Consider the following 18061-nt stretch of genomic DNA (forward strand, 5'->3'; position numbering starts at 1 on the left):
GTTACTAATTTTCACATTGCAAAAGACATGATCATCTCAGCATCTGCAGCACGGCAAAAGTGACAAGGTTGTTTGGAGAAAAAAAAAAGAGCAAGAGAAACAGAGCAGAAATCCTTAAAAGGGAAATCGAAATGTGCTACTGATGAGTTAGATGAACTGAAGGAAAAAAAGCGTAGACTTCAAGCGGATATAGACACACTGAGTGCATCAGCTGATAAACTCTCAGAGCAAGCAGAAAAAACAGGAAAGTTAACGTTTGTTTCAAGGTCTAACAGTTACAGGAGGACAGCAAAAGAAAAAGTGGCAGAACTTGCAAAACTTGATGAGCTTTTGTGTAGCAAGTTGAATGATTATAAACAAATTTAACTTAAATTGTATTGTCTGTTGTCTGTTCATAACTTTTCTTCTTTTGATCTTGAATATACAGAAATAGGTCTTCATTTTTTAAAATCACAATTATTTTATTAGCCACATTTGTGTAAATATTTGTTTAGATTTGTTAATGGGTGTCAGTGTCTGCAGTACAGCTTATTACTCGTGACAAGACAGAAAGACAAACTGTGAAACATGATTAAAATGATTTTACTGAAGCACAGGTTAATAATGTATAATTCTGAAAATTGAGGGACAGTGACCAGCAGAGAAGGTTTATGAAATACTGGTAAGTGATGAAATTGATTTTGGCATATTAGAATTTTAGCAATAATATTTCATTCTACAATCAATTTTACAATTTTATTTAGATTTTCTGATATTAATTTTTTCCTGATGTGTGTCTTTAAAATGTGATAAAAAAGAAATAGGTTAAAAATGTACGTGAAAACCATTCAGTCTTGTGAGGACCACATTTTTCGAGTAAACAAGGTATTAAGTATATTTGATAATTTATCACAGCCAATGATGGTCCTTAAAATTCGGCTTTATTGTCCTTGAAAAGTCCTTGAAAGTCCTTGAATTTTTATCTGCAATATCTGTAAGAACCCTGTTTCTTTTATGTAGCATGTGTGTAGGAGCAGTGAGTACCATTATCACTTTTTGATTTCTTTTACACCCACCTCTGGAAGTAACGTTGTTACATTTGTACAGTTTAAAAGTAACAATGCCAATAATTTGAAGTAATGACTATATGATTTGAAGCAGCACAGTCATAGATTCGGAGTAGCACTTTTTTTTATATACGTAAATTTTTATTTCTGTGCTTGCAACTGTACTCGTGTAGCATTAAATACGATGCACAAATAAATAATGTGACGAATTAACAAACGATAGTTTACTCTTTCCTTAATAACTATTTGCTTCCTTCATTTTGTATTTACTTTTTAGCCCATTTAATATATTTCAGTGGTTTATATTACACGTCCGAGAATTCAGCCAATGTTTATATTACGCCATTCTGCATCTCAGTATCAGCTTTAGTGAGGAAAGCCATAAGCTTTCAGGGTTAATTTATCATGAAGCGTTAGTGGCAGATCATGGCAGACAGGCATTTAGTAAACAACGGTCGGAGATAACGTTAACTGGTTAAATAATCTAATAATATAAAATGTTAAGTTTATGCTTTATTAAAACTTATTACAACTTAAATATATATCCTATATGAATAACATTGTAATATATTTAGCACCAGGAATGTTATTCCCAAACCCTGGTATGTATAAAATGAGGTGCTGAGCATTTTTATATTGTATTTTAATTTAAGAATGTTAAATCTCACATTTTATTTAAATGTATTTTTAATTTATTTAGACATACATTAGTTCTGTAGATTGATTTTAATGGGAGTAGAGTCTTATAAAAAAAGGTTTGTTACTATTGACAGATTTTTCAATAAACTTTTCATTAAAAATATGTGTATGTATTTGTGCATATTAGGTATGTGGATTTTGTTCAAAAACAATACTTTTCATAAATCTCAATCTCTTTGCAAGATAAAAATAAAATTGTTTAAACTTCGAAATCACTACACTTAATTTCTGTTGTGACCAAAGTGCAAAATGTTTCTACGGGAATCTTTCCAGAAGTGTACAGGAATTGTACAGGAATTTTGTTAGCTCAATCAGTTGGACATCCTGTTATTTGGCTTGAAATTTTTTTTGTCATAAATTTATATCAGAGGGAATAAATTAAATATAAATAGCTTTAAATGTAACCTTTCCGTATACCCTGACTTTTTTTTAAGCTATCCTGGTCCAAAATATTTAGTTTTCCTTGAACTTATGTGCATATTAAAAATATGAAAAATTGTTATATTCAAATTGAAGCTCTAATAGATATTTGATGCAAAGTTTTGTGTGAATTTTTCAAATATAATTTTTGAAGTTATGTAATACTGATAATATATTTTCTCTGTGTAAGTTTTAGTATCACATTTGTTTTATTCATCAATTAACCATTAACCTACTTTTTTTTTTTTAACTCGCACAATTTAGTTCTACTTATTTTATAAAATAAATTTATACAACCTTTCTGAAAAAAATATTTGCCATTCAGTTTGACTTGGTGAATATTTTTAGCGTTTAATGTGATGTTTACTGTGCATCTAAAAACCAATAATCGCAGAGGCTTATGTGGCGCTCACTAAAAGATGGTGTGAAGGGGTTGTGCGCAGTGGTGCGGGGAGCGTGGTCCGTGCGTGGTTCACGCAAATATTGAGAATGTGTAGCTTGCATTGCAGCTCCCTGGTGTCTGGCAAGTGCAACATCACCACCAGCTTCTTGCCCAACGGCCACGCCAGCATGATCAAGTCGTCGAGTGCTGCCTGTGCAGCCAAGCCCCAGGGCAATGTCATCAACGGCCTGGTGCCCTCCGAGGCCGGCCTCAAGCTGCTGCACATCTCCAGGCCGGAGAGGCCCGATGCTGTCTTCTCCTCCGCCAGCAAAGTACATTGGTTACCTCACATCGCAACTATAATGAGTTTTGATAGATAGATTATATATTAATTTTACTTTTTTTTTTGAGACCATAAAATAGTGTCTACTGCAGTATTATTACAGTTATTGTAATCATTGTAAATAAAATTTATGGAAAATATATTCAGCAGTTGGCCACTATTAAATTATTTAAAAAAGTTTGCTGGCAATAAAGGTTGACAACAAAATGGCATCTTTTAGTTATGACTCTTAAGAAATCAAGATGAAATAATATTAGATGACACATTTGATGAAATACAAGAACATTTATTCCTAAACTTTCCATTCTAAAAGCACACAAAAAAGGACTTTGCTAATACAGTAGAGCACCCCTCAACCGGAATCATTGGGGGGAGGTCTATTCCGGTTATGGGAAAATTCCGGGTAAGGGGAGTTGCGGTAGGGCCGGCCTCCGGGCCAGTTGAATGACCTTCATTCAAGCAAGCTGGCAGGCACGTGTTTCTTATCTCTGTGGGTGGGTGCGTGCGTGAGCGAAGAGGATGATGAAGAGGGTTCGGGGGAGGTAGTAGGACTACAGCTGCAGTGTTGTGTTACTTCTGTGTTGACGTGCTAGTGATTCACACTTCCTGGAGAGTGTATAGCATACCTGCCAACTTTTACGGATTGTCCGTAAGTTTTACGGATTTTAATACTGTTTTACGGACGTCTTTAATATCTTACGGATTTATTTTTGCGTGGTGGTTTATTACTGTTCACTGTACCGGCCATGTATACCTGCCAACTTATACTGTACCGGCCATGTTACCGACGCACCGACGGAAGGCGGAATGGAAACAAAACAAGAGATATTTATTTGTATATGGTTTGGACTGGACGGTCTACGTTTGTTTTTCACTTACCGCAACGAAAAAGTGCTTCCTTAAACGGAGGAACGGACCACAATTGTGACGTCAGCCCTACCTCCTTGGTCTGTTCCTTATATTATGTCCAAAATGGCTGACTATTGTTCGTAGTTCCAATGTAGTGCTGCACAACCATTTTATTTTTCGTTTTGTATTTACGTGATGGGAACCATGAGTAAACTAGCCAACAAGAAATATATTCAGACTAACCATGCTGCGTATAACAATGAATTCTCGTGTATTCTGAAATCGCAAAAAGGAGAAACTTTTGTGTTTTGCACAGTGTGCCGGTGTGATTTTACGATTTTAGTATTGCTCATGGAGGTAGGTCCGTCATAACTACACACGTTTAGTGTCCTAAGCATAGGAAAAACATGCTTTCTGAGGAAGAAAATAAGATTGATAGCTTTTTCACCATTACTGCACACACGGGGTTGGAAGTGACAAAAGCAGGCACTGTTGATGTCAAGTGGGCTGAATTATCAAGAGTTCGTGGAGTAGATGGCTTTCTGAAGTAAACTGACTGTCAAAGATAATGCTATCAATTCTGTCAATCCCCCACAGTAATTCAGAATGTGAGCGCATTTTCAGGAGGTATGGACAAAAAAAAACAGAACCCAATTTAGGTCCTCCATGTCATCTGAAACTTTGCAATCTATTTCTGTGTTGAAATCAAGGAATTGTGTTTGTTATGAACAAAGGTTTACCTCAGATTTATTAGTTAAAGCAAAGATGGCAATTGCTGCACATTCCAAGTCTTAAAATTGCATCAAGGATGATAATCAGGAGATGACTGAAATATGTATATGTCTTTAAGTAATCTTGTTTAGTGAATACTATTGCTTTTGTTTTGTACTTGATCATTTTGCTTTTCATATGCATGCTGTGTAAATTGGCACATTCTGGATAGGTTTAGTTTCCCAGTACATTTGCAATATTGACTATGAGGTTTTCATTCTATGCCATCGATATGCCCTTCATGTCATTAGTAAATTAGCAGAAACCAAATGGAATAGAAAAATAGAAAATAATTGCACATAAAGCATGTAAAAAATTGCCGCATTTGATTTACGATACATTTTCCCAATTTAAAAGTTTTCTTGATGACCAAACTAAAAAGTTGGCAGGTATGGTATAGTCACTGCTACGCACAGTTTACATTTCACATACACAAGAATAACACTTCAAGCATCTCGTGTAAAAACACAATACTTAAAGAAATACAGGTAAATGTAGACTGTTTAACCATATATTAACGTATAAATATGTACATAATACACATTTGTACACTAAATTATTGTCTACAAACTGAAAGCATCACACATTGGAAGTAAATGTTACTCGCTATCATGTTTGTCAACGTGTGTAGTGAGAGTCGGTGTACATACTCTCGGGCCAGCCGGAATTTTCTGTTTACTTGACATAGTGAAACAATAAAACTACTTATAGCATAAACATCTTTATAATAATTCACGTCCGACACGAAAACCAGCGGTGTATTTACGCAATGCGCGGGAAAGACTGGCTATAATTAGCTCTCTGACAGACGTGAGCGCGCGCGCCTACAAGACATGTACAGTCAGGCAAAAGCAAAAATGCCTCGTTCCAGTGCGGAAATGTTTTGGAGATGTTTTGTAATGTTTTGATATTTTTTGGAAAATTAGTTCCGGATATCGGGAGTTCCGTTTGTGGGAATTACAGTTGAGGGGTGCTCTACTGTAGCAGAAATTGTGTATTGGAAAGAGAGAGTAAATATCCATTAAAACGCACACTGCAAAATTAGGATGAGACAAACTTATAACCCAGACTTCCCAGCCTAGGTCAGAATTGGTCTGATTTGCTTATACAAAAAAAAAAAAGACATTTGGCTTTATTAGTTTCGAAACTACTGTTCAAATTTAATTAAAACTTTGCTTTATCTGAATCATGATGAAAATAGTCTCTTAAGAACAATGACTGATTTTTACTGTTTTTTATCATCCTATATTGGAAATTCACATAAGCACAAAGGCCGCACTTTTCCAAATAATTCCCATCATCAGTCATGATTGACTTACATTGCTGGATGCAAACAAAACGTGATTCATGCCTTTTCTCCTTTTAGGTTTGCATCAAAAGCCCAGACTACTGCAGTGGCTTCGTGAAGAAGTCGACGCCCTTTTCCACTGCGAACCGGTCAGCTCTGAAGCAGGCGCTGCTGCGACAGAAGTACCCCAGGGAACGACTGTTGAAGCGCCAGCGCCAGCGCAACAGGCAGCGCATCAAGAACTGTGCTGTTGCCAGGAAGCTTTTGAAAATAGCCATAGCGAAGGTGAGTGGCATCACGAGTCTGTCGACTTCCTTATTCCATGGCCGTTCGTGTGGCAAATCTCCAGATGACTCCTGATTTATTAGTTTTGTGCTAGTTTCCAAGTAGTATCATATTTACCTGAATAGACACCATTTATCATTCTTTGCTGGAGAGTGATATGGCTATGTGTTTTGCAGCAGCAGAAGAGCTTGCAGGAGCTGCCGCCCACTCCGCCCTCGTCGTCCGCCCCCGACACACCCCAACCCGCATCCTCCACCCCCTCTCCCGCGACCTGTTCCTCGGGACAGGTCACCGCCCTAGAGCTGGAGGTGACCGCTGCACCTGTGCAGCCCTCCACATCGCTACCCGTGGCACCCCCCGTGACCCCCGTGGACACCAGCGGGGATGAGGCTTCCTCCCGGTGTACGCTAGACTCCTTCATTCCTCCACCCAAAGACTTTGAAGGTAAAAACAACCCTTTCAGGAACTTGCCAGCGTTCCTGTCGGGTCCGAACGGCCTGAACGTCACGGCGTCGCTGTTCAGCAGCTCGACGCAGAACGTTGTGAACCAGCGCCCCATCACCCTGCCCCTGCCCCTGGCCCCCGTCCAGACGCAGCCGATGGTGCTCAGGCCCACAAAGCGGCAGCTGAGCGAGAAGGACATCCGCATCGACCGCAACGGGGAGGTGAAGCGGCGCAGGTGTCGCCGGACGAGGTCTCGGTCGAGCAGCACGGCCGTGCCAGGGACGGCAAGCAAGACGGCGGCGTACCACCCTGCACGGCTGGACGCGGGCCGTAGCTTGCGCAGTACGTGCAAGTACGGGGAGAACGAGCCGTCGAAGCTCGGGGGTGCAAGTGTGCGTCGCGGGCCGGACGACAGCCTGGAGTACGTGCTGAACGGCCGGCGCCTGCGCGCCGCGCCCCGCGTCGAGACCAGGACCGGTGACAAGAAGCCTGCCGCGCAGTCCGTGCCGGTCAAGACCTCGCCTGTCAAGCAGAACCCGGTCGAAGTGTCCATAGACGAGCTGAAGTCTTCGGTGAACATTTACTTTGGTGCGGCCACGAGGATAGCATCGGGAGAGAAGTTCAGCATCAGAGGCAGGAGGACTTTGCCCGGGGGAAGGACTCAGTACCTGATCGAGTGGGAAGGTCCTCCGACATAGCGGTGGTATTGCGCACCTGAAACTCTAGAGTGTAGAAAATTTTGTACAGAGCAATCCAAACACACTTAAGAATTGTACAATTTGAAAAAGGATATCATTTTGTATACATGTATAAAATACAATTAGGAGTCTGTAAGGCATAGTAAATTTTATAAAGTATTTTATTAGTTACTCAGTGAAATTGGCAGGGTTTGAAATTTTAAAGAATGCTCTCCTTTTTCAAACTGTCGGTTCCTCCCTGCAGTTTGTATTGATATACACATTCGACTGAGCAAAGTGTGGATATGTGGTCACCATTGCACCGTGGTGGCTTGTCCATTGCAATGCTAGATACTTAATAGGAAATGACTTTAGTTACCCACCCGTCTGTTTCCACAGTTAAAAATTGGCCTTCTGTTACCAACAAGGGTCATCTTATCAACATCAAGACTTGTAGTTATGAGAAATGCAAATGGCATGTATTTCTATTCTAATCGGTTGTAGTATTTTTTTTCTTTTTTTCTTTTTCACTTTTTTCTTTCTTCAAACTCGCTAAATTACTAGTTAAAATTTTGTGTTTGATTCACTAGTTGAACATATTTGATTCTATATTGAATGTCAACTTGAAAAACACCTTAACTTTCTTGTGATTTGTACTTTTTTTTTTCTCCCCATTCTGGTGTTTTTGTTACTTCCTTTGGTATTCAAGAAATCTCTTCAAATATAAAACATTAATTAGTTTATCTTTAGAAATGGGCATAATTATTAAATGGGAATGTGTTCTTAAACTTTTTGGGTTATTTCTGGGTTTTAGCCTCTTGTTTACTTAATTCATCATTGTTAAGTATGATATTCTTGTTGGATATTAATTCCACTTATGGATGTTCCACTGTCATAACCACTGATCACAAGTAATGCAGTCACACATCTCTATATTTTTAATAATGAATAAATACTAATTATTTAAAGTGTAGACTGATTTGCATGAATGTATATATTGGAATTAGTGTAGGAAAAGTAAACTGAAGTTTTAGAAACTAAATTTACTGGTTAAAATGTAATATACATCAAATTGGGAAAGAGACTAAGATTAAAAACTTGTGTTTTCTGTGTTTTAGCCATTATTTGTAATACCAATTTGTTTTAGTTTCGTGCTAGTTATTTATTACAAGACTCAAAAACTTCAGTAGAAAGCAAAAGTTGTGGACATAGTGTTTATTTTATTCTCTCTATTATTTGGCTTTTTTTTTAAACTGAGGTTCTTAACTGAAACAGTGTAACAATATTTAATAAACCAATCTCTCTTAATAAAGGTTGAAGATGTAGTATACAGATGCATTCCATCTGTAACGTTTTTTTAGGTTTTGAAAAATAATAATTATTTTGTGAACATGATATATTTCTTAATTTCTTTCAAATACAGTATGAATTTGTATTTTTCGTACTATCCTGCATAAATTGCACGAAATGTAATTAGAAATATTGTTTTCATTTTAAGTAGTGTACACAGTATAATTGCAGGTTTCCTCTGAGAGAAAGTTAAGGTTGTTATTCAGTTCCATTTGTGTGTCTCTCCAGCTTCGTGTCAGTTGGCTGTTGTTCCAAGACTTATTATGTTATTGCAAATATAAGTTACATATTGTTGTGCTTTCTTAATATGCTCTGCCCACAGCCTAGTTTTTATAAAGCAGTATATGCTTTGTTATGATTTGGTCTGTAATGCCAGTACATAATTTTAAAATTTTGTAATGATGCCATTTTGAAGAAGAAAAAATTGTGCCATATAATGTTTTTTAAGATGACTATAGAACTGTTTCGGGTCCTCATAAGGTATTGCAGATGATGGTCCATCGAAAATGATAGCAAAATTTAGAAGAATTTAAGAATGTGTGGAGTTGTTACAGGGTGTCGGCAGGTCACAAAAGTCAAGACAGTCACGAAAAAGTAACAAAGAAAACTGAAGAACAGTCAGGAAGGTAATTGAAATGAACTGTAACCGGTGCTGGACACCAATGTTAATTTGCGGTTTTATTTATATATATATATACACATACACACACACACACACATACACACACACACACATACATACATACATACATACATACATACATACATACATACATACATACATACATACTTTATATTTTAGTTTCGTGATGAATATAAATACGTAGTTTGAAACTGTTTACTTAAATCGTATGGAAATTATCTCTAAAAAGGTTTTAATTTTCGAACTTGAGAAATTGGTACGGTTCAGTAATGCTTGATCTATTTTGTATTAAATTAATTGTTTAATTTTGTAAAATATACATATCTCTGTGATATAAATAAATTTTTAATTTAAAATGTCAGTTTTATTTTCTTTTTTTTTTCCAATCTTTGGTTCAGTTCCAGTTCCTTAAAATCGGTTTTAAGTTAACCTCCACACAATTTCCAGTCACACCAAAGATACATTAATGTCCTAATAAGTAGTGTGTTTATTTGTTTAACATGGCTTATTAGCGCCCCACTTTACCATAGTCCGGCCACAATAGTCACTTAGCCTTCTCACCAAATGCTGGAGCAGCACTGTATCAACATCCTGTGCCGCAGCAATATCTAGTAATGCATATTAACCTTTTTTACTCTGTCAGTTTTTAATTTAGCACATTAATAAAAAAATAGCTTGAGAATAATTTAAATATTGTAATAACTTAAATATTTAAATTTTAAATATTGTTCACAAGAGATTAAGTAAATAATAACAAATATAAACTAATATTAAATCAAGGTATGTATATTTTATAATGGACATGGGATGTAACCCCCAGGTTAACTGATGTCTGTTAAGAGTTAGTTAACAACACTTTTTTTTTTGTTATCAGTAGGGGCAGGCATTTTTCGTGTAAAGATCTGCACACCTATTAGAGTGCAACAAGGTATACCCACACCAGCGGTTTTTTCCTTGTGATTGGCGTCCGTATGCGAGAGAAGTCGTTGCCTTATTTGGCCGAGCCATTCAAGACGTGTTTGCTTCCGCACTGAATTACTGTGATTGGTGTAGTTACAATCGACATGTACCTGGAAGAATCTCACCCAATCACGAAACACAGACGATGCTACAGTGTTTTAACTTTCAGCTGGTCTCAAAATCTTTTCGCGAAATCTGTATGGCCCTAGTTATAAGTGATTGGCTGCAAAAAGTAGTTGCAAGTACCTACCTTTAGTTAATGAGTAGTATACAACTTTGTCAAGGTAGTTATTTTTAAGAAAGGATTTTAAAGTATATTCAGCCAGTGTTATTTTTTCAAAGGTCTACTTTTAGTTTAAATGACCATCCCTGTCTCCTAGTGGAAAGGCAAAAACAAAAATATAAAAGTATCTTCAGCATTTTGGCGCAAAGAACTCTTTTGTTTAGTTTGGGACACTTCCTGCTGATACTATCTTTCCATCTGGGCAATTACACCGGGTGCTGGAGTTAAGAAGAGAGTGTCATGTGGCAGCGTTTTACCGGAAGCCCATTGTATCTTCACCAGGGAAAGGTTTAGCTGCGATACAGAATTATATTTACAGTTCTATGTGCGGGAAGAACCGTGACCCGACATCACTTAACTTAAAATATAGGCCTGTGCTTGCGAATATTCAAATTTTTGGATACAAATGTATTTACATGCAAAATTGTACCCTGACTTACGCGATTTATACTTAAACGGTTATTGCTTGGTCCCACCTATCGCTTAAGTTAGGGGTATTACTGTGTGTGTCATATATATATATATATATACACACATTCTCACACAAAAATATATAAACACGTTGCTCTTCTCTTTTTTTCGAATTTCAGTCTATAGATTTGATAAATTATAAGGAGGGTTGTTCTTGTGTTAAGTTATTAACACTATGCATTTTACTCGTCCACTGCCTGACTTCAGTGACTTCTTGCTTCCTTGTGCCTGAGTATGGCTTTTTTCATGTATGTTTTTTAGCACATTCTTTTCAATTTTATATTTACATAGTGTCTCATTCATTTTTATTTTTGTTTTGCCAGTGGCATGAACATTTATTCATGAACTGAAAAATGTTTTGGCAATTATAAACTAAAAATTCAATAGAGATTCATATTTTTGAGGCTTCAGTTTACTTTGAATGGCATGCATGTATCTTACTAGGTAACTTGGCTCAAGTGAGGGACAGTTGTGTTAACATTTTTACAGCCTTATCACGTCGCTCGTACTGTTCTGTACATGTATTAATACTGCCAATGCTAAAAGATCACTGCCTAAAATGTTGAAGCTGATAGATGTGTACATATGTTCGTGTTTATGTGATGGTGTGTTTGTACGTTTGACTAAAGTAACACGTTTATCTATATTTCCAAGCAGTCTGAAGGGATGGGGGTTTCACGGGAAGGTGTGTAGTTGTCTTCAGGGTCTACATGTTTCAGTAACATAAGGATTATTTTGTTTGTGAGTGTAAAGAGCTTTTGTCATTTTATTGGGTTTGAGTGTTTGTGGTGTGTTGTGTTGGTCATTCATCCAGTGCTGTAGAAACAAAAACAAATACTCCTGTTCAACCAACAGACTGGGAAACCTTAAGGTTTTGTGTTCAAAGTGATATCTCATTTATTTTTACAGTCTTATGGAATAAAGCAAAGTTGCACAGCTAGTCTTAATTTTTCAAATTAGTGATTGTACAATAATTTTTGCAGAATTAATTTGTTTATACAAAGTGCAAAATGTTTTGGCCACTTCAGGTTTGTATTTTGTACTAAATTGATGGTTTTCTTCAAGTAAACCGGTGTAATTTGCATTTGGCAACATAATTTTTTCTTTATTCTTAATAATTAAGGGTGTATAAATAAATATATACACACACACAAACACACAGAGTTGTAGGAGTTTGAGAAGCATTACAAATCAAAATAGTGTTGAAATATTTTTATATCTTGGGCATTAAAATCCTTTAAAAAATTGTACTTTAGGCAGCATGATATTGACTCATTGAAGTGGTGCTCTATCCTCAATATAGCTTTGTGTTAATTTAACACAAACTGTTTTAGACTTGTTACAAAAAGATACCACAGAAGTGCACAATACTAAGAATAATCACAGAGTGGTGATTAAAATTTCAAATGAAGTGTGTGAGTGTGGGAAATCCATTTTTAGAGAATTCCAAACTTCAAATTTTTTATTGTTATAAGGTTTTATATAAGTAGGTAGATGCCACTATAGGACATATACAATCTTTTAATGTAAACAAAAAAATGCATCTAGCCTTTTACAACCAGGCAGCAATAATTCCTTTTCCAGTGTCTCAATGCAAGAAAAGAAATAAAAATTTTATATCATAACGTAAAATAATTAGCTAGCGATATGTTTCCCAAACAAAATTTTGCCACAAACTGAAATATTTAATTACTTGTTATCACAAAAAGTCTCTTTTTCATCACTAAGTAAAGTATAACTTTTGGTGTTGCACAAGTGAAATTTATGTTCTTATTGTAAAGTTAAATAATTTTTTGTCAAGACTTATTTGTGTAGAAAAAATGTCTTTGGAATAAAATCATATCACAAAAAAAAAAAAGCATTTACACACATCTGTGCCTGACCAATTTAAGTGAGCAGCAATGCATTTTGAGCTTTCCACAAGTTGTTATCTGTGCTCGGGTAGGCTTAAACGGGACTCAATGATCCATCGTATTGGTCCGTTTCCCACATTTACATAACTTTGAGCCAGTCAGAAGTCCCGAAAAATTCCATCCGTCCATCAAAAGCTTCCCAAACTTTAACTTTCAACGGACATATGGAAATATAACCTCCAAAACTTTGGCAAAATATTACTGGAGACCTTTACTATGTTGAAAGTTTTAAGTTTGTTTATTTGTTTGGCTGCTTCCATTAAATCTTTTTAACTTACGTTTGAACACATTTTAAAGTTTGATATTTTATACAAAAATCGACCAAGAAACTAAGTGTAGTTACCCTGTTTTATCGCTTAATTGTCATACATTTTTTACTAAAATAAAGTTTGAAATGTAAGAATGCAACTATTATGTGAAAAAAATATTTTTTTTTTAGGTAAAAATATTTGTAAAAACAAAACCTATGCATGGAAAGTGCTTTTATTTAAAAAAATAGAGTATACAAATTCAAGCCAAACAATTTAAATTAATAAGTCACGCAACAAAAACATTTTGTTCAACTTTAAATAGAAAAACCAAAACTGTAACGCGAACGTTAGTCGAAACGCATAAGTATCATCATAGTACACATCACCAGAAAGCGCGGGCTATCAAATGTGGTTAACTTGCCACTGGATAGAGCGTGCGCTAAGCATGAAATAGGTGAGCTATCTGTATCAATATTCGACTACGTGTGCGCGCTCTAAACGGCAATCAACATAACCGAACATGAATGATGCCAACTAGCGCTGGCTACATTTTTATAAGCGGTACACAGCGGTGACGAAGACGAAAAGATAAACGTTATAACGTTTGAAAACGTCTTTGAAAGAAAATTTACACATCAGACTTCATATTTCTGTTAATTAAATATTTAAGCGGTAATATACGAATGAATATTAGATTTCAACTTTAAAATACATTGTTTTATACATGAAAACTACCTACACAAAGCGCTTGGAAATTAAAAACATCATGCGATGTTATGTGAGAAATTTTTTTCTCCAAATTTTGATGTCCTTAGTCAACGGTGCGACGATCATGCGATAAAACACAGTATTATGTATGATAAAAAAATTATTAATAAATATTGGAATGGGGGGAAAATTGAGTAAACTGATTTATGTGCTTAACTTTAATAATCATAAACCTAATCTACCTTTAAAGATAAATTTTCACCACTATTTAAGCTTCCTAGTGTGATTGCAGAATCAAAATAGAAAAGCAATGACAGATGTGTGGATCTTTGTGATTCGCTCTGCTGTTGGGATGGACGGGCTGTTGGACCATTGGGAGTCCACCGTTATTATCGGAATGGAGTGATGGGTGACACAAGCCATTGAAACTACGCACACAGGTCATCTGTTCTGGCCGCTTGCAGACCTGTTCTCAAGGTGTATGGCCATGACTGCAGTTATTATTAAATATTTTCAAAGTGTTGTATAAATTAAGGATAGCAGCAGTACTGCCCCTAAAATTAATTGTGAGCTAACAAACATATATGTATTCAATAATTTTTTATGGGATTTCTCTGTACCTATTTCAGATTGGCTTTTCTACGTGAATAATTGAGATTTGACTGTACCTTACAATACTTCTGAAAACATGAAGTAATTTATTTACAAAAATGTTCAAAATCCAACAAAAGAAATAAAATATCATTTGTAGAGAGAAACCATTCAACAATATTTTATTTATCCTGCAAAACATCTTCATGACTATAGCTTTGTTACTTTGGCAACTTCTTTTTCATGGAAACTGATTCTTTCCTGATCTAACGGTATTTTAGTTTGTGGACTGACGGGATTTCTGAGCTGAACTCAATGATTGCGTTTTGAGAGTACATTGCTTGAATCGTGTGATAGCTATGACATTCAGCATCATGATATAACTTATTTAAAATACCATTTATTAATTTCTTACGACCCCATTACTTTGCAGGCTGAAATTAGATCGGGTCTAAATTTCTCTCTTGCATTTTATTGGACTGGCGAAAATGTGACACATCTCACACCTGGAGCAGGAAAGGTATAACCAGCAAATATCAGATCATTTCTTGAGTATGTACAGCCCTTTGAAGACAAATGTGCTGGTAAAATATACTGTGAAATGTTGCACATCTCTAAGTATTGGTCAAATTATAAAACAGAACAGAATGGATTTTGGTAGTGTTTAGGATATTCTTTGGGTTTAATGCTGCAGTAGTTTTTTATCACTTATTAGGTACACTAAGCTTTGAGGTTTCTCATGTGCCTGGTTTCACTCTGGAAAAAAATTGTTGGAAACTATTGTGGCTTTCATTTTCAGGAAATCATTGCTTTTTTCATTGAACTGTGTGCTGTAATCTTCTGTGAGGTTGTTGGTTACCTGCTGCAAAGTATTAACACACTCTGTATGTTAACTGTTCTAATTTTTCAACTTTATGACAGTTTTTATGCTCAGGGAAAAATATTGTTATTTTTCCATTTATCTATTCTAATAGCAGTTAATTCTGGTTTTTGTAAGCTATGAAATGTGCAGAATAATTTGACAGTGTACAAGCATGCACTATCATTATCACCTTGGTAATGGTGATTATTAATTTTACTCCAAACGTTTTGCCATCTCTACATTTTTTAAAATTATTGATAAACCAAGTGTAATAATAATATCTGACTAAACCTATATTTTGCTGAGACTAGTGTGATTTAACATAAAAATATTTCTTAAAGTCTTAGATAAGTTGCACCGAATAACAATACCAAGACTACCTCAAGGTGTGCATGGAGAGGTATGTAGGTTTTTTTCTGAAGTTTTTACTATTCTCTGTGTTGTGCTTATTCTAAAGTTATAATGCCTGTGATAAATGTTTCTTAAAAGTATACATAAATGACTTCATATTTTTTTTTTTTTGTAATTTAATACTGTAACTTTTTTTTACTTGAGGGCGACAAGCAGAATACATTTATGAAATGAAAAAATATAAATAATAATTAATGAATACTGTTATACCAGGCACTAACTTGTTTTATTCTTTGACATGTAATTATTTATCCACATTTATGAAAAGGGGGAAAAAAATAGATAAAGAATGTTATACCAGGCACCAGTGTGAAAACATGAAACATGTGCACAGTATTTTATTACAGCTTTACTTATTAGATATTTTACTATTTACTCTTTATTTTGCAAGAATTATATATTTTTTTCTGTTATTGATTTGTTTTGGTCTCCCTCTCCAATTTAAACTCTATCAAAGCATGGCATTTTTAATTTGTTACACAGAAACCTTTTTTACTGGGGAAAAATAACTTTATTTCTAACATAAATACTTTTTTGAAAATGATACGTCATCATTGAGGAGTATATCAACAAACGGTATTGTGATAGAGCTGTGTGCAAACCAGTCAAAATAGTATAGGTTTTTTTGCAGTTTGATTACGAAAAGTGACTAATGAATCTGAGGTCTTAAAACTATGGTAAATCGTAAAAAAAAAAATTGTGGTTATAAGGATGTGGTGCTTAATTAAACAGATTTTACCTAAAATAAGTAGCGAAAAGTTTTTTTTTTGTACCGATACAGCTTTCAACCCTGATTTATATTTGCATTGTTGCTGTTTTAATTTCTGACTATATTCATTCACTGTTGTCTGTTGTCAATTTTCAAACTGTTATAATTTTCCAAAATGCTTCATGTGTAGAAGTCACAGCTGTTTGTACATAGATATTGTCAGAGATATTTGTTTTGTGTAGTACTTTATAATTTCTGCACTTTTTAAGTCTGTTAAACCTGTTATATTTACGTTTAGCATCTCCACTCTCCCCATTATTTTATGGGTTTCATTTACATTCCCCGATTCCCACTTTCTGTCAGTTGACTGGAAAATGTGAATGAAAGAGGGGTTTACCCATGGCAAGGTTTGGGAACATCAATCTGGTTATGTGTTCAAAAATGTCATACTTTAGTGATGTAAGGTGATGATACACACTGAATTCTTTTTGTTCATATGTGTGATAATGTAAAGTACTTTGCAGTATGGAATATTTGTAGCATTTACATTGGAAATGTTTTGTTTGTCAGCCAAGGATGTGAGTAGTCATTTTGTGTCACTCTCTTTGCTTGCAGTTTTTTGTACAGGTGAGAATTGGTATACTTTGTAATAGCAGAGCTTATATATTTTATATTTTGTTGGATACTTTTTTGTCATGTGGTGTTTTAAATGGTCTTGGTCGGTGTATATCATTGACATTGGGTCACGTGATTTACAATTCTGTTGAATTTTCCCATTTTGGCACTTATTTCTTGTTCAATCTTAGCAGAATTTTTGGTTTGGAAATTGCTTATAGTCTGTCAGTAAAATGTATAACAACACACTTTCTGTTGGTTGGTTGCATTGACTTGTGGATTTGCATGTTGTGCGCAGTGGGAGGTCGCTAGATACGCAAGCCACAGTCGTGTTGCATAGCCTCCCACCACAGACAGTTCTATTATTACGCCTTTTATTATTTGCATTCAAAAAATTTTCTATGTATGTTAAGTACTATTTTTTTCTTTCCCTGTTTGCAAAGATTATGGACCCCATGACAATGTTTGAAGTATGGAGTAATTCCTTTTTTTTAAAGAGTGTAAATATCCATTTGTTGCAATTTTTTATGTATTTATGTATAGATTTTACGAATTCTGTGTATGACTGATGATTCCATGTGTGCAAGTTTAGTTGCAATTGTTGATTTTGAGTTTTTGAAGTAAATTTTCCAATAAATTATTTAAAAATGGCCGTGAATAAAAATTTTATGAGAAAGATAGTTTTCTTGTGTTGAAAATTAATATCTGTTTAATATCTGGTTACTGTGAAATATTTGCTATAGATAGAGGAGGGTTTACCTTCAGCCTACATGGTTATAGGCACAGGCAATGTTTGCAAACCACAAAATAACATTAAATCCATTCAATTTCACAACATACTCAAACCGTGTTAAAACAGCTTGCAATTGTGACAAATTAAGTTTTTATGTTCACCAGTTTTGGTTATTAACGGTGGTCTCGTAAATTATATTTTATTCAGAAATATTACAAACACATATACAGCAAATTTTCTCTCAAATCCATATTTTTTGTTTTCATGTCATTATATATTCTGTCATAAATTAAGACAGGAAGTCTTCCAAGCAATTTTTTAAATTGCTGTTTTGCGAGATATCTGTGAAATAATTTT

At 35.1% G+C, this 18061-nt stretch overlaps 1 protein-coding gene across 7 annotated transcripts in view; it reads left to right on the forward strand.

Moving 5' to 3' along the window:
• Nucleotides 1-17651, forward strand: part of LOC134538401 (uncharacterized) — a 64575-nt gene extending 46924 nt beyond the window's left edge. For 3 of the 7 annotated variants that reach the window (XM_063379716.1, XM_063379702.1, XM_063379710.1), the window contains exons 10-12: nucleotides 2663-2879; nucleotides 5877-6083; nucleotides 6260-17651. In XM_063379716.1, the coding sequence (XP_063235786.1) occupies nucleotides 2663-2879; nucleotides 5877-6083; nucleotides 6260-7225 (1390 nt within the window). In that variant the 3' untranslated portion in view covers nucleotides 7226-17651. The remainder of the gene's footprint in view (nucleotides 1-2662; nucleotides 2880-5876; nucleotides 6084-6259) is intronic. The other 4 variants (XM_063379731.1, XM_063379722.1, XM_063379750.1 and 1 more) reach the window with 2 other exon arrangements.
• The last annotated feature ends 410 nt before the right edge of the window (nucleotides 17652-18061 follow it).

The sequence above is a fragment of the Bacillus rossius genome, chromosome 1 (assembly GCF_032445375.1).
Source record: "Bacillus rossius redtenbacheri isolate Brsri chromosome 1, Brsri_v3, whole genome shotgun sequence".
Taxonomy (NCBI): domain Eukaryota; kingdom Metazoa; phylum Arthropoda; class Insecta; order Phasmatodea; family Bacillidae; genus Bacillus; species Bacillus rossius.